We start from the raw sequence: 23,721 nt of genomic DNA on the forward strand, positions 1-23,721 counted from the left end.
GTCTCCTGAAAAGGACGGAGATGCTGGGGATTGAACCCAGGGCCTCATACATGCAAAGCATGCGCTCTACCACTGAGCTACATCCCCCCTTCACGGAAGCGTTTTCCACGGACACAATCGCGATTAGCTGCATATATCAACTACCCCTTGAGTGACAAAATCACAAGTTTTTCTCCTGAAAAAGTCATTAAATGGTGTTATTCCAAGATGATAGGGCTATCAAGGTAATAGGTTGTACCTCCTCTGTCCTTGGAGCATGGACTTTGGTAGAAATACTGCAGTTTCCGCAGCGATGGTGGTATAGTGGTGAGCATAGCTGCCTTCCAAGCAGTTGACCTGGGTTCGATTCCCAGCCATTGCAAACTATTTATGCCTTGTATGACATTCTGAAAAGAGTATCAAACCAATTCTCCACAGTTCTCTGCAACAGTAGTTCTGAGGCCTACCTTGGGCGAAATCCTCTAGTCCCTGGTAGTCTTGCAGCACACTCCAGTATATCAGTGACTTCACAGGAAAAAACTCTATGCATTCAGTATCAGGCATACAAAGAGAAGATGCAGTTTTTTCTAGATGGATAAACCAGACTCAAGGCACTGAGATATAGCTATGTCATGGGATATTAATGTAATGCAGTGAAGAGGCTGTGAATGCAAGAAAATGAACACAAATTAAAATATTTGCTCACCAGTGGTAATAAAAGCAGGCCAAGATTGAAGCGTTGCTCAACGTCCGCTCTCATGCAAAGATGGAGTTGGCCAGCATCAATCCTCAAGGAGGCTATGTAGAGCTACTCAGAGAAACTTGCATGGGCAATGTTTTTCAAAGACTCCACCAACTTTGTTGTCAGCAGCCTGGCGATTACTCTGAGGGAAAACAGAGACACGTTGTCGGCAGGATTCGAACCTGCGCGGGGAGACCCCAATGGATTTCTAGTCCATCGCCTTAACCACTCGGCCACGACAACCTTGGGCTCCGACCTCGGTTGAAAGGACGCCACACGCAAACAGAACCGCGTGAACACCACATGCTACAGGTCAAACTTGCACAGGAGACAAGTATGGCACATGTAATATGAACTTTATAGGGGCTTCCCAGAAGTACCATTACTTCCTCTTGACTGTCATTTGTCTTTAAGAGAGAGAAGAGCAGTTGACTTAAAGCTATACTATACGATGTGAGAGAGCTAGCATGATTTGAAATTAGCTTCTCCTCGGAGTTCCGTTTAACCACTCCCCCACCCCCCGGGACTTCCTCCCCCCAACCCTCTGTACACAGCCGTGCACGAGCGCAGCTCTGCTGCTTAGCTATGAAGGTATATATGTAGCATAAGTCTTTAGCACGTGTAACTGCAGATTTTGAATGCGTAAACTGAAGTCACAAATGTGTAACAGTAGATTTGAAGTCGTAAATATTTGTTTTGCATGTGTACTCCAAAGTCACAAATGTGTAACAGTAAATTTGAAGTCGTAAATATTTTTTCTACCATTGTGGACACAAAATAGGGGCTACGAGTTCACAAATCGTTGTTACGGGTGCACAAATCCTATCCTGTGCATCGCAACTTCAAAGAGTCATGCGCTTGACACTTTTGCTACAATCATTGCAGCACAGTTGGTGCAAAACACATTTGCACACCCGTGTTTCATAATGTGAGAACATGCCCAAAATGTGTGCATTCGTAAACCCAAATGTGAACTAACGCATCAGAAGTTGCACATCTGTGAAAAATGTCCTCTCAAATAAAATGATATCGAGCACAGCATTTTAATGAGCGAGCACAAATCGATGATACAACTGCTCAAATCTGTTCCTACAAGTCTCAGCTGAGGGTTTTCTCTGCTCGAATCTGCTCCTGCAAGTCTCGGCTGTGGGTTTTTTTGCAGGTAGATTTGCACCACGCCCAGGTGGTAAATGTGGTGCAAAACTGTTTCGTATGCGTAGAACAGATTTGTATCCGTAGAAGGTGGGCGGGACAACATTGTCGCATCATCCAATGAAAGCGCCGGTTGGGACCCGTGACGTCAGCATGTGAACAAACGGAGGAAAAGCCTTTTTCCTTCGTCCCTTTTCACCAGAAATTGTAGGAAATGACTAAATGAGCAACAACAACTATCAAACTAATGCGAAGTAGTAGGTAGTAGTGAATTTAACTATTTTTCTGTATTTTCTATGTTTTTACATAGCATTTTTAAGTAATGGAGAATTATATTATATGTACTCCAGCCTTTGAGGAAAAGTAGTCCAAGGTGTCTGTTACAGTAAATAAGCCGCGTTAGCTAGCTTTGAGGTGGTTTCCCGATCATTTTAGACAGGACAGGAGGCTTATTATGTGACACGGTGAAGTTGAGGAGGGGATACCCATTAAACACCAGGACCTGCGGTGGTTTAATAAACAGTTGAGCTGCTTCACAATCTCTGTCCGGAGCCACAGCAGTGTCTGGACTGACGGTCACGAACACACGGTCGGACACAGACCTAGGGTTTAGCTAGAGCCTACAGGACACGGAGCCATCCCACGGAAACTATGAACTGTAAGTCTGGTTTTCTTATGTTTTTAAACTTCAAAGTTGGTCGGTATAATACGTTCAATGATGAGAAGCAACGTGTGGTTATAATGTATTGCAGGCAGCATAGCTAACCACTAGCTAACAAGTCATAATGGGTATAACAGCTAATGTTCGTTAGCATATTCTTTTAAAGGATGTACCGTTTTTTAAGGCATTTGGTCACTTCTAAGGATGTTAATAATTAACTGTTAACGTAAAATAAGAAGGCTGACCAATGAATCCTTCCGTTAATCAGTTAAAAATAATCCCGGCGCTAGCCAGGGAAATATGAGTCAGCTGAATACTGGAGTCTTGTTGCTATAATAATAATCAGCGTGTCTGTATGTCTGCTTTTCTGGGACATCGGCACCTTCATACATAGCCTACTAGTTTTACATCAGGATGTAATGTTAGCATGTGTCGACCTCATATAGAGCGTTTTCTGTCTTAATAGTGGCTATGAAGATCCAAATAAACACATGTGAGCAGTATACTATTCTGCTCAGCCCGTCTCAACATCATGTTGCTGTTTCTGAATAAAAACAGGTAGACAAGCGTCCCATTATGCAAAGGATTTTTTTTTAATTGTGCAGCTCCATCGTGTTTAAATCATATTTTATATCTGTTTTTCCAGCCTGAAAAAAAACATTTACAACTAATTTTAAAAGTCACTAATGACAAGATACCCCCCACGAAGAGAATGAATTGCAGGGCTGTTATAATAAACTATATTGATTAGTTTTTAGCTTTGTGTTCTTCATCAACTCGAACCTACATGTATTTTATTTATTTTATAAATCTTAACATTATCTTAACATCTGAATGGCACAATCTGCTTTTCCACAGACTCATCTAGGCTGTCCTGCACAAGGCCTGCACAAGTGTCTGGGATTTCCATCCTGTCAGGGAGAAGCCATTGTACAGTGAGCAGCTACAGTCAGTCCTAACTATTATCCGTCATGTGTTTACTATAACATCACTAATGGGATCTAACAATTGTTTCCGTCCCCAGTGTATGCATTGCTGAGGGAAGGACACTCCAGATAACTGAAGACTTCACTGCTCCTGCTGCCTTGAGAAGATCTCCGAAGATGGAGCAGCGTGGAACTCACCTGGCAGTCACAGCACATCAGTCCGACTCTACACTCTACACACAATTTGTTTTCAATTTTTAGATTGTGATTATTATAAATCTAGACAAAGTCAGATCATACTCAATTCATAATCATATTGATTGCAGTAAATGAGGTGACATACTCAGTCATGTTTATTTGTTTAACATTAAAAAGGTAGGGGAGATTTTGATTAAATATGGTAAACAGTTGGGCTACAGACCAAGGACTAAGTTACTAGTTTTATGTTTTGTTTTATAAAGTCTTGTTCCGGCACATGCCAGAGCATTTTGGGTATTTTGTTCATTTTCTCTTAATAAAATAACGCCATACAAAACTTTACTTGGAGGTATGCAATTGTGAGTGCATTATAGTTTTAAACTGGTTGATTTGTATTTTTCATTTTGACCGTATGTATATGTTTAGTAAATCCACAAATATTTTAAAAAGTCCAAATCTTGTGATTTGTTTGTGGGGTAAGCTTTTACTATACATTTGTACCGATTGTGCTTTGATGTGATAACTGCAAATCATAAATATAATTGATATAGGGCATTTTTTAGTCTTGCTTTAGCAGCATGCAGACCTACTTATTAATGCAGCACGTGATCTGAATTAACATGTTCTAAACTGCATAAAATGTTATGGTGTGACACTTTGTGATTGTGATTAATTAAAGTAATCACTGAAATGAGGTTATATGAAGCTTTGTACCCTGTTCTTCTGGACACGTCACATGAGGTAAGGTGTATAGCAGAACTGTCTGGGGATAAGCACACAGTTAAACCTGATCATCTAATTATCAGTTTGTGATACAAGTAGTGATAATTTCACATGGAAAATGTGAGAGAGGAACAATTATTCCAATTCAGTTTTAATGTGTCCTCTATACTTTTCTATTGCCTTGTAGAGTAGGTTACTTATTCACTTCACTATTCACACGTTTAAATTAATTAAGCTTACTACATTTAGAAGACTAAGTGTATGATTTATAAGCGTATTTCTGGATTTAGATACATGCTGAATACTCTGCAGCAAGATATGTAGGCCTACTTTATTCACTTTGGTCCTCAATGCCTGCAACGTCCTCCTCACCCCCTGCGTGTGGTGTGTTTTAACCATAGATAGTTTTAACAGCCAGGAGCCTTGACAGCGGCTGCGGGACAATAAACTATTGTCGATAGTTAGCCTGCTATCGGTGTATGAATGTGTGTGAATGGTAACGTGTAAATGGGAACAGGTCTCCCTTGCAAAAGAGTCTTCGGACTCAATGGGATATACCTGTATAAATAAAGGTTAAAAAATATATAATGGAAATTCATTCTCTATTTAATAAGACTACTTTTATTAAAATGTAAAGGTTTTAAAGAGAAAAACAGCAGGTTTAAACAGTTACACCAGTGCCAATCACACAGCAGACGTTAACTGACGTCGACGCTGGCCCTTATATCTGCTAAAGTAAACTTGTTTATGACTTTCACTACTGGCATAAGGCTCCGCTGTAGTTCCCTCTTATTCAATTCCCTTATTATTACATTTCCTACATTTTCTGGTGAAGAGACGACCATGGACCAGCCATGGACATGAGGGAGACGACGGAAACAGGCTTTCCCTCAGTCTGTTTAAATGCTGACGTCACAGGTCCCAACCGGCGCTTTCATTGGATGATACGACAATGTTGTCCCGCCCACCTTCTACGGATACAACTCTGTTCTACGGGTACGAAATACTTTTGCACCAAATATAGCAGCTGGACGTGGTGCAAATCTACCTGCAAAAAACCCACTGCTGAGACTTGCAGGAGCAGATTCGAGCAGAGAAAACCCTCAGCTGAGACTTGTAGGAACAGATTTGAGCAGTTGTATCATCGATTTGTGCTCGCTCATTAAAATGCTGTGCTCGATATCATTTTATTTGTGAGGACATTTTTCACAGATGTGCAACTTCTGATGCGTTAGTTCACATTTGGGTTTACGAATGCACACATTTTGGGCATGTTCTCACATTATGAAACACGGGTGTGCAAATGTGTTTTGCACCAACTGTGCTGCAATGATTGTAGCAAAAGTGTCAAGCGCATGACTCTTTGAAGTTGCGATGCACAGGATAGGATTTGTGCACCCGTAACAACGATTTGTGAACTCGTAGCCCCTATTTTGTGTCCACAATGGTAGAAAAAATATTTACGACTTCAAATTTACTGTTACACATTTGTGACTTTGGAGTACACATGCAAAACAAATATTTACGACTTCAAATCTACTGTTACACATTTGTGACTTCAGTTTACGCATTCGAAATCTGCAGTTACATGTGCTAAAGACTTATGCTACAATAATACCTTCATACTTAGCAACCTGACCGCTGCGCCGTCTCACTGAGCAGAGAGCGGCTAGCTAACTGGAGGCTACATTTGTCGACGAACTACAATGTTTCATTCACCGGTAAGAACACACCTAATATTGCAATGCTAAATGTTTAAAACAAACATGATAAGGCCTACTGTTAGTAGTAGTACTCACAGCAGTCAAGCTAGCACATATGCATAGATGGACTGGTAACAGAAATGTAATACAAATAAAAATAAATCAGCAATACATGTTATTTCTATCACAGTTTACCCACATGTTTTGTGTAGTAGGCTACGTGACACTTTATTTATCATTCATTGTTTGGCTTGTCAGAGCTCACAAGGTGAGTTTTTTGCAAAACTCTAAGGATTGCATATGAGCTGAGTCAGCTGACTGTATCTGACATAAACCTTACCAGCAACTTTGTATACTGAGATGCCTACCATGAACACACAATAGCCTACCTATTAGAGGACAATACAAAACTGTATTCAATAAATACAACTAATAATCATGTATTACTTTACAGGCAAGAATTCAAAGACTAAATCTACAAATGTTGCATCATCTGCTCCAGCTCTGCTTGACATGCGACCCCAGCCTCATGTTGGACCGGCTAACATTGGCATCAGCAGATCCTCCTCCATCGGGCCCTCAAAAGACAGATAAACCCACCTGGTGCGTCTGCCACAGCTGCAGAGAAGTGCCAACAGATGTGGAGCGCAAGTGCTGTGGTCATACCTAGTTGCTGAGTGTAGAAAATAAGAGGCCGCTTTCCAGATCCACATGGACAATTCAAAGGATTTATACCCAACAGGTTACAATAAACAAATAGTTTAATTGTATCTGTACTTATAAGTTATTTATTTCAATGTACATAGTTGTATATTTCTATTTATTCCCAGGAGGAACTGAAGATACTTATAGTCCTTTTGTTTTTATATTATGTTTGAATAAAACATTTAAAATTACTTCTAATTTTTGTTATTATTACGGATATCAAGACATAACATTTATCATCTCTGTAAATGTTGCACAAAATAATTACAACCGATGTTGTGTGACAATATTTTTTTTAATTCAATATAAACATGTGGTCATAAACTTTGTCCAGGGGTCCAGTTTTCGCAGACAGGTCTGGTCTGGTACTGCACACGGCTGCATCAGCTGTGGCAGTGACTGTCCTTAGGAGAGAATATCAGAAGACACACACAATGAATAACAGTATTAGGGGTTTTACAAAGAGCTGCAGAGAAAAGCCTTCATGACATGTGGTTTATCCTAGCACTTTGATTGCATAGAGAAGCGCTATAAAAATCCAATCCATTATTATTATTATTATTATTATTGTTGTTCTTCAGATAATAGGTTGACCAGCACTTCTGGATCTGTAATATTATACCTCATGATGGTTGGTGGAACCCGGACACAAATCTTTACACTTTGGCATTCCTTAGACCAGAGCTAAATGGATTTTCATATGCTGTGTTACATAGCAAAGTTAAAAATGTATGCTCATACACTAATGTAAGTATACTAACCTAGTCCTTTGCTTAGTTGAGTCTGCAACAGCTTCTGGTTGGTTGGTGCAGGGACACCCAACAGAAGCCCCCAAACCCAGACAAATTCTCCTGGAGAATTTCACCCTGGAGGTCTATGATGTAGCGGTAGTCCTTCTCTTCCTTCAGTGTGTACAGGCTCCACTTCCTGGACTTTTTATTGTACACTTTTCCATACCTGGCATAAGAAAAAGTATTGTAAGTTTAGTGATGCATTCATTTTACCTGACAATGTATAGTATTTTGAATTTCCACATAAAAGGGTTATCTTACAGCTGTACCCTGTATTATGTTCTTTTTATATATTTTAAAAAAAGTATATAAATATAGGTTCACTTGTTTGTTACAGCATTATTTTGCCTTGACTTGGAAGTTCATTGACCAAAATGCATGGGAATTACTTATAATAAAACGTACTGAATAGAGCCGTCAGCCTTTCTCCTGGCTGGTCTGTGCACATGGTGGTTGTAGTCAAGGCCAGCCAGCATGACTTGAGCTGCATACACTGGTGGGGAGAAGCTGAAGCGCTTGCTTGCGTACATCAGAATGTGATTATGGAATGACTCCAGCTCTGCAGTTGACCTAAGAGGCATCATTGTTGAAAAAAACGTTGAATTTTTTTTTAACAAAAAGTGGCATGTCCAAAATTATTCATACCCTTCTCAATAATCAGTAGAAAAGCCTTTCTTTGCTATTACAGCAATCAAACGCTTCCTATAATTGCTGACCAGCTTTTAGAATGTTTCCACTAGTATTTTTTTCATCTTTAGCAATGAGCTCCAACTCTCAACCCAACTCTTCCACAATGATGCCTCTTGTACATCGTCTTATTATCTTTTGGGAGAAGCCTGTGTCATCTCCAATCAAGAAAAAGCTTGCTGGTTTCATAAAAGTAACTTAAAGTCAAAATTTGCCAGGGGTATGAATAATTTCGGTTTTGACTGTGTATACATTATATAGGGGAGCTTTTACAGGAGGACAATTCCAGGCAGGATACCCAAAGATGGTTAAAAATTAATGTTGGCATGTTTGTTTCTCTTTCCCCCCATATACACAGAGTATACACTAACTGACATTGTCTATACCCACTGTCTGCGCATATATTTGATACCTATATCATTTATAACGCATTGTCTAGGCCTATGTATCATAGAGAACAGTATTGTAGCATAGCACACATATTCACTTCTATATCAAGTTTTACTCACCGAGAGACTCTGGATAAATACTTGACAAAGGTGGAGGAGGAGGTGGTCTCATCGATCGGTGTTTCAAGTGTTGAGGAATTAGCCTTGTTGTCATAACTATAAAACAATAATTAAAAAAAGAAAAACATACACTGCATCAGCACATTTTGAAAAAGCCAATACTAAAATGACACATGTTCAGACGCTGACGACCACATAACATTAGACTAATAATATTGTTAGAAAGGAACATTATTGGCAACGTTAGCTAATGCAGCTTGTAATGTGCCTACTAGCCTAGAACGACTGGGGAGCTAACGTTAGCATCGGGCTAATATGGCTAACGCAACATAAATAGCTTCCTTGGCTAAACTTCGCCATAACACACATTTTACAGGAAACAAAACAAAGGCTTACCTGTCCAACAAGAGAAAGACGGCAACCATTGCGTCACTTTCCAAGCCATACAGCATCCTCAGCTGTCGCCATCACTGAACAGTGATTCCAATGTTGACTCGCGTTTGTCCACCTCGAGCTGTATGTAACTGCTCTTTTCTTGATGTCTTTCTTTCTTTTCTTTGCCTTTTGTAAATGGTGAGCAGGTGCAAGTAACGGTGGCAGTGGTAACTTCTGTCTAGGTTTCTCTTCCATTGTGCAGGCTACCTCAACTAGGTCTAGTCCACTGTCATGCACTACTATCCATGACTACTATGGCAACAACGCTTTCTCTGCCCTCCGTGAACGCGCTCAGGCTCGTACACAGAGGGGAGAGAACGCGCAGGATTGTGATTGGTTCTTTAGATACGGGTCCATCGTCTCCGATTGGTCAGCATTTTAACAGGTTTATAGAAGGTACAGAATTTGGGGGGTTTTCGTTTCTTTTTCATTGCCCATAAGTTATTTATTGCTGTTGGGGTGTAAAAAACACTTTTCACAACATATTAAAAAGTGCATATTGCAGATAATTGTATAGTATAGCTTTAACAAACTAGTTTCTCTAGGTTTCTTCCTGTTTCCGTCTGACAAAGGTGAGGGCTTGCCAAAGCCGCACCGTTGTTATACCCTCGCCCTTAATGATCGAGTGGCACTTCACAGCCGCGAGTGTGACTCCACAGCGAGTGACACTCGCTCACGGAGTGGGAGTGCCTAGGGAGTAATTTGGGATTGGGCCGAACTGTAGACTACATGAGTGGTTAACACAGTGTGCACTCTCAAGTATCCATATTGTCCTTGCCCACAATTTCCAGCAGATGGCGCTCTGACTCTTTCGAACTACTGGAAGAATAACTTGGACTCTGAGGGGGCCTGTACTGCATTACATAAGACTCAAAACCAGATTCGACAAAGATCAACATCCATGGATTGCCAATTTTAGAAAGAGGTACAGTGACAGAGAAACACTTCAACATGCAGTATTAGATGTTAGATGTTTCCATGGGTATAATTGAATATATATACATTTTTTCCTTAATTAAAATGTGGTTATTTCATGTATTTTCATCGTTTATATTTAACTATTGAATGCTCAAAGACTGGTGTTGATGCGTTGCAGGGTAAAAACTAGTCCACAGAAGCAAATTGTTATTATTATTATAATAATGATTATTGTTATTATGGTTATAGAGCCTATTGCAGTTCAACCAATTAAAAATATATACAGTATATTATGGGTTCATAAAGACCATTTTGTCCTCTTCTATTCAGTCCATATCCAGGGGCAATATAGGAACACAACATATCAGACCTTCCTCAAAAATACTACACATTAAGTTTGTCAATAAGCAATGCACAGGCAGAGAGATGGTTGCAATGATATGACTAACAGACCACCATTAATACATTACAACATGCAAAAGCAGTCATGGTCACAACAAAAGGGAATGCAGTTGTTCCTTGTTTTTCCACTATGATTATGATTATGATGATTATGATTATGATTATTATTATTGTTGTTGTTGTTGTTGTTATTATTAATAATAATAATACATACAAATAAAAAAAGTATATGCATTCTGTTCATCAACTGTCAAATAAAGGTTGAAACACCTAAAAAATATATGTAGAAAAAAGAAAATCAGAGACAAAATGTTTCATGCAGACTTTTATTTATGAATACTCTGCAGTACTGTACAATAGCACACACACGTCTCCATTTCTGATCATTCTTAATGATCATTTCAAATATTGTGCCTTCACAAACAGTTCCCTTTTCACAATAATCTAAAAATACCTTGTTCTGTTTTAAATACTGTATGTGGCATTACCTTTTTAAAATAAAATATACATTATATGAAATATAACACTTGTTTATTGGATAGCCTATATAGTACCAAATGTAAATATATGCAAATACACCTTCTCTCTGTGACTTCTTTCACATTACATGCACAAAAGAAGAAGAAAAAAAAAAGATGTTGCGCATACAAAAGAAGCTGTACATACTTCTGTATGAAAATAGAAAATATTAAAGCAATATGTGCACCAAGGGTCTATATCATGTTACAAAGAACTTGTGGTACAAAAAGACCTACGAGAATGACCAGATAACACATTACCTGGTAACACAGAGGTACGGGTACTGGGCTGGTAACAGGACAAAGACAAAACCTTGCACTGAGCTTCCACTGATGAACTCTAGCCAGATCCAACAGGTCCATCATCAAATGCAGCTGGATCAAAGAGTGACAGGGTCAAACAAGCAAATCAGAAGTAGCTGTTTTAGCTTTGAATTTCGGTATCAAACCCAAGAAAAATGTAGATGTACAATGCATAGCATAAAGTTTGGTTTGGTATGTTTTTAAATATCTTGTATTGCTACCCCATAAGTGAAGTGAGTTGTTAACCAATTGCCAGTTATTCCCACAACTTATAAAGCACTGATATGTCAAGATTAAATTATTGGAGATGTTTAGATACTGTGATTAGTATCCCAAAAAAATACAGCATTTATATTAAGCTTCTTCAGCTAAACGTTACTATTATTGCCAAAACAACTCCAATGTTTCTGTTTTTAATAAAGTGATATGAATTATTGATGTACAGTTTAAATGATAATTTGTGAACCTACAATACTGGATGTGTTACACACAAAATAAAGTTCTCCACAGAAACAGTGTGTAAAAAGGCACACTGCGATCAATATAGCTACATCTATCACTAACTGCAAAAAAGCACTTCTGAAATCCCACATAAACTAAGATGTGACCAAAGAAAAACTCCATGGTTAAATATAAACTTCTGTTAATGCCACAAAATATACATTTCCTCACTGAACAGAATGAGAATTAACAGAAATAACACTTAAATCAGACATTTCTGATACATGTTGCCATTGCTGATGCTGAGACTGACGGCACCAGCAAAAAGAGAGTGTGCAAAACACGAATCCCTCCGGAGTGTAATCTCTGAATATGTGAAGAGATTATCAGGTGCTCACCGGTAACATAAAGCCAATCATCTCAGCAGCGCAAATGTAACACTTGTACCAAAAAGTTGAGCTTTAAAGCAGATGTTTAAATGCGATCAGCTCACTGGAACAGAGACTTACCACAGAAACCATGTCACAAACATCCTTTATACGACGACAATATTGCTCTTGAGTGAAAACTATTCAAGGACCACAGTGTTTCTCATTGCTATCCAGGCTCTCGAAGTACATTCTCTATCACACAAGTATAAGAATAAAGCGCACAGGGTTTCATTATTAGTAATACACCCAAAGACTACACCTCCAAAAATCTAGTCTTTTCTTAACATAGATAAGAAAATATAAAAAAAAATCAACAATTAAATGTCTTAAATTTTTTTTTATATATTTTTAATAAAATCTTATAACTCTTTCTTATTTACATTTGGTGTAGGTTAATACTGATTGTAATGCAATACTGTTGCCTTCTTGTTATTTTTCTGTTATAATTTTTTTGTTTGTTGAGCAGAACAATTACATTCATAATTCAACACCAAGGCTCGAGAAGGAGCCCAAGTGCCGACGGGAATAATGACATGCATTTTTCCAAAAGCAAAATAAGATAACTTCAAAGGGATGATGCCCGCCTGCTTGAGCAAATAAAACTTTTTCAGAGGTGGAGAAAATGGAAGGATGAGGATTTCACGGCCGAAAAGGCCCGGAGAATTGGCACCGTCAGTGCCTTTATTTGGCTGTAAAAAATGCTCTTGCAGCACCAGGACAGTCAGTTCTCAGCGAAATAATGCGTAACAATATTGGGGGGGGAAGGGGGTCACAGCTGACAAAGACACCAGGTGAGATGAGAGTCTTTGTTGTTGGAAAAAGCTGTTAACTTGAGAGAGACAGATTTCCACAGTGGTAAAGGAAGTATAAGATGTTACACTTGCTCCACTCGACTGGGGTCGTAGGAGTCTAATGAGAAAAAAGAGAAAGAAACACAATCAAAAACAAGTCAGAACAATATTATTTGCCTTTAGGTGGAAATTAAATTTTTCACCAAAAGTAAATTAAGACAGCAAGTTATTATGGATGTAAACACTGTAGGAATGTTTTATAATTAAGGAAATTAATTCCACATTTGTTAGACTTCAAGGACACACACGCATGTTAGTGAGTACGACTGATTGACAGATTTTTCCTTTGAGAATTAGACAAGATGATTGATTTAGGTCTATGCACAAAAAGTATGGAGCTAGATATGATTGACCTAGCTTAGCATAAAGACTGGAAGCAGGAAGAAACAGCTGGCCTGGCTCAGTACAGCCCCACTAACTATAATCCTACTAAAAACCCTTGGAAATAGACCATAAATTATGTTGTATCTTATTTGATTATTAAATATATTTAAAGAAGAAAAATTAAGGTTTGGGGGGGCTGCATGCTCTATTTCTCAGCAAATAACTATAGTCTTGACTTCACAGTGAGCTTTACACGTTTGGTTACATTACTAACACAGAGACGAAACCAAAACCTGTGATAAGCGACCATATCTCGCAACCAAATATATATTTTGATTTACTATACAAAAGTGTATTACAATTTAACCAAACAATTAACACATGTTTTAATTATATTTATTCACAGGTAGGCAAACCACTACACTCAAGCTCATCACTTAATGAACAGACATGCGATTGATAACCATTGTATCAACTCCCCCTCAGAAAGAAAGCAAATGATTATTTTAACAAAAATTTTGAACTGTCCCTACAACAATATAATCAAAATCAACAGTATACTAATTTGTACCAATATACTGTATAATACTATGATGCTGCTTCAATTTAAAGACAACATATGCATATAAAAAGGTTAATCTCCTAATTCCTCTGTACCCACCTGAGACAGAGAGCATCTCCTCATCCTCAATATTTGTCCCAGTGCTGAAACTCAGAGGAAGAGTTATTTCTCTCTTGGGAACACTGCGAGGTTTAGGAAGCAGTGGTGGTTTCTTGAGCCTAGTGCGCTGCTTTGGTTTTGGCAACTGTTGTCCCTCACCGCTTGGTGTCACCTCAGCTTTCCTAACTTCTTCGGTATTCTGAACATCTCCCACCTTCTCTAAAAGCTTTTCTTGATAATCTTCCACAATTCTCAACTCCAACTCTTGTTTTGTCTCTTCTGTTTTTAATTCAGCATCTACTTCTTTACTCAATTCTTCTTCTGCTTTTTGTGCATTCTCAACATTTGCCTCATTTGCCTCCTCTTGTTGTATTTGCTCTTCCTCACATATCCCTTCATTAATTTCTTCTTTAGGTTTACAATCCTCTTCTGGATCTACCAACTTGTCATCTGTTTCATGTGAATTCTCATGTTCATCTGGGGTTTCCTGACCCTTCTCTCCTTCTTTCTCCAGTTTCTTATCCTCTTGCTCCACAACTTCCTCCTGTGTCTCTTTCTGAACTTCACTCTCTCCTTCTCCCTCCGTCTCCTCAGATTCTGAACCTTTGAGACTGAGGCGTCTTATTCGAGACACTGAGTCTAACTCTTTCAGACGGGCCATTCTGTCTGGGGTTGATCGGCCCAGCGATGTAGCAGATGAAGAAGCTGAAGAGTTTAGCTTATCTTGCAGGGATTCGATTAGTTTGCATGCTCCCCCTCGTCCCCTCCTCTCAACACTGCACATGGTAAGTGATAGCTTCTCATCAGTGGTAACGGGCAGGGATAGTTGAAGCTTACTGGGTGGGAACTCAGGCAGGTCCATTACCACCAGGGACTGAATCTCTGTATCGTAATCATCCTCACCATCACTGTGGTTGCTGCTGTGATTTGGTCTGTTTGCTTCTACGTGGACCTCTACACATCCTGTTTCCTCTGCTCCCTGGACAATCGGGGACTCTTCTTTGACTTGCTCACATTCTCCTATCACCTGCTGTGTCTCTTCATCTTGACTTTTAAGTCTCTCAGCTATATAGGTATCTCGATTGTCCTGATTGTCCCCTGACTGTTTGTCAGCCACACCAAAGGCCTCCACTGGAACGGCTATTCCCAGTATTCTGGCAGCCCTCTGCTCAATGGACTCATTTTCAGGAATACCTTTTGCACTTTTGATCTCATACAGGTTGCTGAGGTCTTCCGCAGGTAATGAATTGGCTTTTTCCTGAAAGAGTAAGATCTCAAGATGCTTATCTGCTATGGTTGACTCATTATTAAAAGACAGGGGCTCAGAAATTATGTATCTCTCATCTCCATAGTTATTCCCAAACGTAAATGAAAGCTCCCTGGTCAGCCCAGTGATATGTGGTGAACTATCTTTCTGAGGTGATCTGCTGCCTTCACTCCTGGTTCTACAGATGCCTAAATACACATCCCCCTTGAGTGGTGGAACATTGTCTAATTTAGTCTTTCTCTTAGACTCTCCCTCAACGTGAAGCTCTTTATTCGAATTGTGCTCAGGGCTACCACTATTTGCTGTCCTAAGTGCTGTCCTCCTCTCCCACAAGGGCTGCACTGACTGACTAAGATCCTCATGATCGAATGGAGATGGGACTGAGAGTGAGCGCTGCATTGGCTGGCCGGGACCACCAGGAGTCTCTGTATAGACAGTTAACCCGACATCCCTCAACAAGGACTCCTGAGGGACTGGGATGTCCTGTCTGTAGAGACGGTTTGACTCATTGTGTGGGGGTGGGAGGGAGCTGTCCCTGAGGCCTGGGATGGAGTGTATAGATAGCTCATTTGTTGATGATATGTTGTTTGCCTGTGGCCCACAGAAATAACTATTTACGTCCATGGAGTCCAGCTCAGCGGTAGAAGCCAACGATTTTGATCGTACTTTTATATTGTTTGGTTCTTCTATGTGCATCTTTGGAAGACTGATTGCTTCCCTGCCTGGTTCTGGACAAGCAATGAAATGTGCTCCTGATTTAGACCCATCTAGATCTTCGGTGCACTGACCCACATTTGGTCTCTTGCTTATCGTGTTTTCCATCTCTTTATTAATGCTCTCCAGTTCACCAATGGCATCACAGGGTCGTCGGTTTACTGGCTTTAAGAGAAACTGACCAAAAGCCACTTGATCTGCACTCTCAGTAGGACTGGAGATGCTCTTCCTGGGAGAAGATGGCTGCTGGTCCCCCCAATCGCTGGCCTTTGATGGTGAGGATGGGTTTTGTTGTGAGGGTTGAACCGATGGTGGTTGTGTTGGGCTTAAGCTGAGACGGGAGAAGGCGCTATTGCTAGACAGATGAAGGTTTTTCTGGCCTGCCATGGGGTAACCATAAGATGAGCTACTGTCTGTCCCCTCAACACTGTTTGAGGTTGTGTCTGAGACAGACTGAACAGGATTTTGCGCCCCAGCAGGACTCTGGGGCTCTTGACTTTTTACCACTGTCAAAGGTGAGCCAGTCTGCGTTTCTTGATTACGGTACTGGTTTCCAGGCCAAGATCCAGCATAGCACAACTCTTTGTCTTCACTGGCTTGAAGAGCCCAGGCATCTATTATCTCCTTTCTTAAAGGAGCCCTCTTATAGTTCCTCATTAAGGATGTGCTGCTGGTGTGAAAGTGAGAGTAGTGGGATTTAATGGGCATCTCATTCACTGACTTACTCCGCACATTCCGGCTTTCTTTGAGGCCTACAGCGAAAGTGTCTGTGTTGGTGACAGTCAGGCCTGGCACTGTCTCATTGTTGTTCTGATCTGCTGCTAGGTCTTTGCTAATGTTAGTCGGTGTGTGAACAGGGACAGACACAAGGCAGAAAATGGTCTCACTCACTCTTCTCTTGGTGTTCCTGTTGTTATCTGGACCTGACTCTGGGACAATTTTTTTCACTTGTGTGATGGTTTCCCCAAAGACCTGATCTGAGCAGGACCCCTGGTGAGAAGAAGACCTTTTTAATGGGGCCTGGAAGGCTGAAGAGGGAGATAGAGGAGGACGTTGGTTTTTGGAATATCTGTTGTTGCAGTTTTGGTAATTTGCTGGGAAGTTATCGACAGTCTCTTTGTGCAAACCACTGTGCCATCTTTTATTGTCATTGTCGAAGTTACTAGAAGATATCTGCTTGGCATCATCGGCCAGTTTGGCAGCGATGAACGGCCCCAATGGCGGGGGCAAAAAGGCACTGTCGTCGGATGCAGGCTCCGACACGGTGACGCTGGGAAGCTCGTTGCGGATGTGGCGGATCTTGTCAGCGTCCGTCAGGGAGTTGCCCCCCAGGGCTGAGGAAATGTGGCGTATGCGGGGATCATCAAAGGGGATATATTGGATACCTCCGCCGGGTTGCTCCTGGGCAGCATACACAGGGTATAACTGCTTCTGACCAGATATGCTCCTTTCTCTCTGGGGATCAGGCCAGGAACCAACTGGATGTCTAGTGAGCCAGTGAGATCCATCTGGAGCAATGTGTATCTGCTGGTACACATCTCCTCTGTACCTTAACACAAGAAAGAAAGTTGCATTTTATCCAGGATATAAAGACTTCAACTGTACAAATGTGAATAAAAAAGGATCAAAGGATTTAAAAATAACTGAAGTTCAACCTAATCATATTGCTCAACTCAAATATCTGTTGAGCAAGTTAAGAACTACCCTCACAAATATGTACTCAAGTGAAATGGCACTCAATTTCAGAATGTAACATATAATATCTTCATTGCAGTGGACAGATGCATTCATTAATATCAGCAAAATTTCACCAGAAAATGATTTTGAGAATTCTCCATTGTTACTGCGTAACCCCATTCTGAGTGAAATATCACAATTTGACTGGAACCTTAAAAAAACCAGATGTAGTCTTATGTTTTGCCATACTTTTAAAAATTGCCTATTATCTGAGATATATTGGTATGACATACATAGCATACAGTAAGGGCTGCATCTCTGGTCATGAACACTGAATACATTTTCCTAGAAGCAAAATATAATTTAATTGCTCATATGCAATGACACTATCCTTTGAAGGCAGACAATGCAACAAAGTAAAGTCACAAAAAAATAATCCCTCTCAATGATCACTTATGCCTCATTAGAATGTGTGGTGGTACGTTTATCTGCACAGCAAAATTCTTGCATATATTATTTAAGACAAAGAGAAAAGAAAAATTTACCTGTAGTCAACAGTAATTTCACCATATCCTCGGTGCCCCCCTCCCATTATAGGAACTCTTTTGTATGATGGGGGAGGGATGTATCCTGGAGGTCCAGAGTCCTGTGCAAAATAGTCAATTTGGGGCTCACCTGTCCTTAATATAGGAATTGGTGTTCTATCCCTAGCTTGGGGAGTCACAGAGTCTCTCCCAGACAACACCTCACAGCTTCCCCTGATTTGCTGGTGCATCTCATAGGAGGGAGGTCTCGGGGGTCGGTTGAAGCGGGGCTTTGGTGTCATTGAGAGTTGGTTGGCACTAGCTGGCCTGCCATTCTCCGGCCAGCAGTGTGCCTTATAAAGGCCATGGTGTGACAGAGGGTGGCCATTAACCCGCCTGTACAGTTCCTGACCGGATGAGGCTATGTCCACATATTGCAGGCTCTCAGGCTGCAGCATCCTGGGCAGGGACTGGGATTTGGCTTTAGTCCTGGGGTGGACTACCATGCCCTCCGGTGTCCTGGCATGGAGCCGCTGCTGCTCCTGAGCCCAACGCTCACCCTCACTCTGTGACAGCTGGCGACTGAAGCTCACGGCTGGACGCCACTCATCTGTCCCCAGACTCTGGCACTTCCTCTCAGTCACCATCCTCCACTGATGGAGAGCAGCTTCTCTCTCTCTAGAGCGGGCCTGAGCCTGGGCCTGAGCATGGGCCTGAGCATGAGCCTGCACCTGAGCCTGGGCCTGGGCTGCCCAACGTTGCCTCTCCTGAGCTGCCCTCTGACGCTCCTCTGCGGACAACTCTTGGCCTCTTGCTTGTTGAGACCCCTCCGGCCTGCCGTAACTCCCCTGCCCTCCTCCATGGGGCTCTTTGTAGTCAGCATAGTCCAGAAGCACGGTGAAGTCCTGACCTCTCCTCCTCCAATAGGCCACGTCCTTAGACTGCGATTGAATACCTTTGTTGCCATCACAGAACCTGTGAGGAATCACAGACACATACGCATGTTAGATTGTGGAATAGTGTCTTAAACCTTCTCGCCCTACACCTTTCTCACGTCAAAATGTTGTTGTTGTTTTTTTCAAAACTTACAATCTTAAAATAGACCAGATGTGGCAATTGGTCAGTTGTACGGAGGTAAGCAGGTGTTGAATTTCTCTCTCAGCCTTGCATTTTCCTTTCTTTACACAATTTCTCCTGTCCCTATTTTTTTCAACACTATACATTTATTCGATGAAACACAGGCTGAAAGTGTCCAATATTTATTTGATGACAGCAGATAGTTGAACAGCCTTCTAGATTTTTGGAACAGCTATAAACACTATTGCCTTCAGACATTGTCATACTATGTGTCATAAATACTAGTTCACAACCCTTCCTTCAAGAGTTTTTGGTTTAGCTGATTTAGAGATGAGCCAATCCAAAACGATGCAATATAGTAAGTCACCCACACTGTAAAGATTTAAGCAAAGCTAATGGCGCTTTAAAACAAAAAAATCTTAACAAAATGGTTAAGGTTATTAAATGCCAACAAATAGTTAACCTAAACCTTAATCCTAACCCAAACGATATGAGGAAAAATAACCATTTACAGTCTGAAATGTGGAGGAATTTAAACATGAAAGGACAGTATATCCCACTAGATGGAGACAGATGACAATGAGTAGCAGTGTAGTGTCTGGTAATTGTGATTTTCTATGGGGCATAATAAACACATTACACAATGACACACTCTGGCTGTTCCGGATGTCCTCCAAGAAAGACCAACAATTTAGAGGACGTTTAATTGACAATCGTTCTATAGCACTGTTCTTTAGCTCAAAATCTAAGATATTAAGCAGCATTTCATTTACCAGTGTAACATAAAGTCCTACTACTGTATATCTCTGGAAGGACGTGTGACAGCAGACCTGATGGGCAACAACATGGCACAATGGGTCTCTGCATACCCCCTGATCATGTCAGGCTATTTTTAGAGTGACTGACTGACTGACTGACTGACTGACTGACTGACTGACTGACTGACTGACTGACTGACTGACTGACTGACTGACTGAACACAAACAAGATGCAAGCACATGTGTACATCCCCTGGAGGCCGAGGCCATTGAGTGTCCTTGACATTTCCATCCATGGTAATCACTGTCCAGAAATGTTGGCTGGGGGAAGGGGGCAAGTCATGCCAATCTGCTAAATTTGAGGGCATCTCTTGTAAGATGAGTTACCATCATGAGTCTAATTGGGTCTAAGTAGCACTGCATAATGGGAGTGCCAAGATAGGCCTGTTCTTTATCTAAACTAAAGCTACCAGGCAAACAGATTTGGATGAGAGAAAAAAAAAGGATGAACAAACAACATACTGAAGTCGCAGAACATATGTCTTAGCAATTCTGAAATTCCCAATGTAATGCTCTGATAGCACTGGTGGAGCAGCGACATGAAATTGTGGATTACTCATCTAAAATAATATAACCCAAAAGTTTAGAAAAAAACACTACACAGCCACTGAAATTATTCAAGGTAATTTTACTATTTTCAGATGCTCTTTCACTGGCTGGTGGCAGAAAGGGATTAAGGAAAAAGTCTGTCAAACAAAATGTAAGAAAAAAAGGGGGGGGACTGAAAAGCCTGCCTAATTGTATGGATGTGGGAACAGCTGTATTGACTTTGTCTCAGTTACAGCACACTAACCCCCTGAACTGGTGCAAACAGGCAAACTAAGCAATCTTGTTTTCTGAAAACAACAGATTGGCTGCAGGCTGGCGATATCTCTGGAAATTTCATACATTATAACAGTCCCTACCCAAGAGGGATTCAATTGCATAACTCCAGACTGCGCTAAATATAGCATATCCTCCATATACATATTTAAATAAACCCTATGTGAATCCTGTTTTATTGATGGGCTATGCATTATATAAGTAGGTAGAATGTTTGTGAAACAGTGGAAGCTGGTTAGGCATGGTTACATTTGGGGTAAGTGTGTACGACTGGGCATGCTCAAATGGGGCACAAAGGTTTGCCCAAAACCTTGTTTCGATTACAACTCCAAGGTCCCATGTGACAGATTAAGACTCCAGCACACAATATCCCTCCTCACTTGACCAAGATATGATTGGCAAGAGGATGACAGAGAGGGAATAGAGATGAATTGAATTGAGAGGAAGTTACACAAAAGAGAGACAGCTGGTGGGACTGAGCGTCAGTGTTAGGCAGTTCCATTTAAGATGCACTGCAAAATTCCCATGCAAAACTGCAAGATTGATTAATTTAATTTAATTAATCCGCTCAAAACACAGTGACAATGAATGATGGACAATCATAAAAAGGATTGGACATGCAAAAGGTCAATCAGACGAGAGCACATCACTGGTCTACAGGTACAGCACAGACTATGTCTTACCCGCTGTCTGAGGTCAGCGACTCTCCCAAGGAGTGGGTGTCCAATTGGCTCCGGCTCTCGCCCTCCCGCCTGGACTGGCTCCTGTCCCTGGGTTCATTGTTGTTGTTGTTGGGACAGCCCCCGCTGTATGCTTGTGGCTGCCTAGTACCGCCACCTTTCCCAATGGGCACCCTGGGCCCTCGTTCGTATCCATTCACTGTCCTAGGGCCGGGCATGTTCTCCAGGACTTCATGGTGTTTGGAAGGCAGTGAGGACGAGGGATCCTGATGGGACAAGGACACGGGGGCTGGTGTAGGCGTGGAGGAAGAGGGGTTATGCTTGGGCAGCTTGTATCCATGAGAGATGAGGAGGTCCTCCACGCTGTACATGGTCGCATTTGTTTACGCTGGTGTGTTTTCTCTTTTACCCTTTCTCTGCCTTTTTTTTAAGGGAGAGAGGAAGGTAGGTCGGTTGTCAAAGCGTCTCTGCTTCTTCCCCTATGTGCAGCAGCAAGATCACCGGCACAGCTGCCGTGCTGAGGCCATCACTGGGGGAAAAAAGAAAGAGGGGGATGACATGGAGAGACAGGAGGAGGAGAGACAGAGAAAAGAAGGTCACGGTAAAACAATTATCCACGCTACCAGTGACCAGTTTTTTGTCAAGGGTCCTCCCAACCCGTATGGACAATTTGGAGGAAAAGGAACAAAACAAAAGACCCCAGAACTCAAATTCCAAGCCGCAATGACAAAACCGAAATCAGCCGCCTTCCGAGCAGCCCGTCCTTCCTTCCTCTGTTTTCCAATCCTCCTAGCAACAAGCCTCTTTCCATCTTACTAGGAGATCAATCTGCACCAAACCTATCCGTGTCAAGAACTGAGGAGGACGCAAAGGTAAACAAACACCCTCAACAACAACCCTCAATAATAGCATGATGATCAGAGGTGACCAGAGTTTCAGGCTACTGGTGATGCAGTGAAATGTCTCTGTTTACAATGGGCTCCCTGTAGAATTTCGTACAGTGGCTGTAAGGTAGCTGTTAGCAGCCAACCACTGCTCATGTTTTGCATCAATGAGGCAACAGGGGAATTGTATTCCTCGCTACTAGCCTCAGCCTCCTCTCTCTCCACATCTTTTCATCTCCAAGGTATTTTCTGGTTGTAGTCTTGATGGATGAGGAAACCTTTTCAGCTAAATGCCCTAAACAAATTTCGGGCTTGGATAAGGGTTTTGCACATTCCGAAACAGCTGCCTGAATTGACATGAACATTAAAGCTTTGAAATCTAAATGAAAAGTATAGAATACTAGAATCAAAAGGAACTGAACTAATGTTTCATACTTTATGTCTTAATTTATGTATTAATTTATGACTTGCAAAAGTATTAATGTCCCTTGAACTTTTTCACATGTTGTCACATTACAACCACAAACGTACATTTATTTCATTTGGATTGTATGTGAAAGACCAACACAATGTGGCGCATAATTGTGAAGTGGAATGAAAATTAAACATGGTTTTAAAAAAGATTTATAAAAAAAAACTGAAAAGTTGGCATGCAAAAGTATTCAGCCCCCGAGTAAATACTTTGTAGAACCACCTATCGCTGCAATTACAGCCACAAGTATTTTGGGGTATGTCTACTAGCTTTGCACATCTTCGGACTGAAATTTTTGCCCATTCTTCTTTGCAAAATAGCTTGAGCTTCAGATTCAGCGTCAGATTGGATAGAGAGTGTGAGCGTCCGTGAACAGCAGTTTTCAAGTCTTTCCAGATATTCTAAATTGGATTTAGGTCTGGACTTTGACTGGGCCATTCTAACACATGACTATACTTTGATCTAAACCGTTTCATAGTAGATCTGGCTGTATGTTTAGGGCCATTGTGCTGCTGGAAGGTGAACCTTCACTCTGGTCTTAAGTATTTTGCAGACTCTTTCTGCCCTGTATTTGGCTCTATCCATCTTCCCTGTATTTGGTTCTATCCATCTTCCCATCAACTCTGACCAGTTTATCTGTCCCTGCTGAAGAAAAGCATCTCCACAGCATGATGCTGCCACCACCACCATGTTTCACAGTGGGGATTGTGTGTTCAGGGTGATGTG

The 23,721-nt window shown here is 41.2% G+C and overlaps 2 protein-coding genes and 1 long non-coding RNA gene across 7 annotated transcripts in view; 1 reads left to right on the forward strand and 2 right to left on the reverse strand.

Moving 5' to 3' along the window:
* The first annotated feature begins 2,277 nt into the window (after positions 1 to 2,277).
* On the forward strand, positions 2,278 to 3,759 carry LOC307267591. Of its 2 annotated transcripts, none has more exons than XR_013845408.1 (3): positions 2,278 to 2,531; positions 3,393 to 3,482; positions 3,559 to 3,759. It is a non-coding gene; the product is annotated as an uncharacterized lncRNA (long non-coding RNA). The 2 variants fall into 2 exon arrangements; XR_013845409.1 differs by having other exon boundaries at positions 3,393 to 3,469.
* Positions 3,760 to 7,059: 3,300 nt separating this feature from the next.
* Positions 7,060 to 9,402, reverse strand: LOC307267593 (uncharacterized protein). Of its 2 annotated transcripts, none has more exons than XM_080049950.1 (5): positions 9,173 to 9,402; positions 8,777 to 8,872; positions 7,986 to 8,150; positions 7,551 to 7,746; positions 7,060 to 7,193 (listed from the first exon to the last, which is right to left on the reverse strand). In XM_080049950.1, exons 1-4 carry the CDS (start codon positions 9,226 to 9,228, stop codon positions 7,563 to 7,565), a joined length of 501 nt encoding a protein of 166 aa, XP_079906076.1. In that variant the 5' UTR covers positions 9,229 to 9,402; the 3' UTR covers positions 7,060 to 7,193; positions 7,551 to 7,562. The 2 variants fall into 2 exon arrangements, with proteins under 2 accessions (XP_079906076.1, XP_079906077.1); XM_080049951.1 differs by having other exon boundaries at positions 7,126 to 7,188.
* A 1,454-nt stretch (positions 9,403 to 10,856) lies between these two features.
* jcada (junctional cadherin 5 associated a) overlaps positions 10,857 to 23,721 on the reverse strand; it is a 30,635-nt gene continuing 17,770 nt past the window's right edge. For 2 of the 3 annotated variants that reach the window (XM_080050255.1, XM_080050254.1), the window contains exons 2-5: positions 21,643 to 22,168; positions 18,264 to 19,217; positions 14,061 to 17,590; positions 10,857 to 13,133 (exon numbers count right to left, since the gene is read on the reverse strand). In XM_080050255.1, the coding sequence (XP_079906381.1) occupies positions 13,099 to 13,133; positions 14,061 to 17,590; positions 18,264 to 19,217; positions 21,643 to 22,010 (4,887 nt within the window). In that variant the 5' untranslated portion in view covers positions 22,011 to 22,168 and the 3' untranslated portion in view covers positions 10,857 to 13,098. The remainder of the gene's footprint in view (positions 13,134 to 14,060; positions 17,591 to 18,263; positions 19,218 to 21,642; positions 22,169 to 23,721) is intronic. The other variant, XM_080050256.1, reaches the window with a different exon arrangement.

The sequence above is a fragment of the Ammodytes marinus genome, assembly GCF_949987685.1.
Source record: "Ammodytes marinus genome assembly, chromosome: 21".
Taxonomy (NCBI): Eukaryota; Metazoa; Chordata; class Actinopteri; order Uranoscopiformes; family Ammodytidae; genus Ammodytes; species Ammodytes marinus.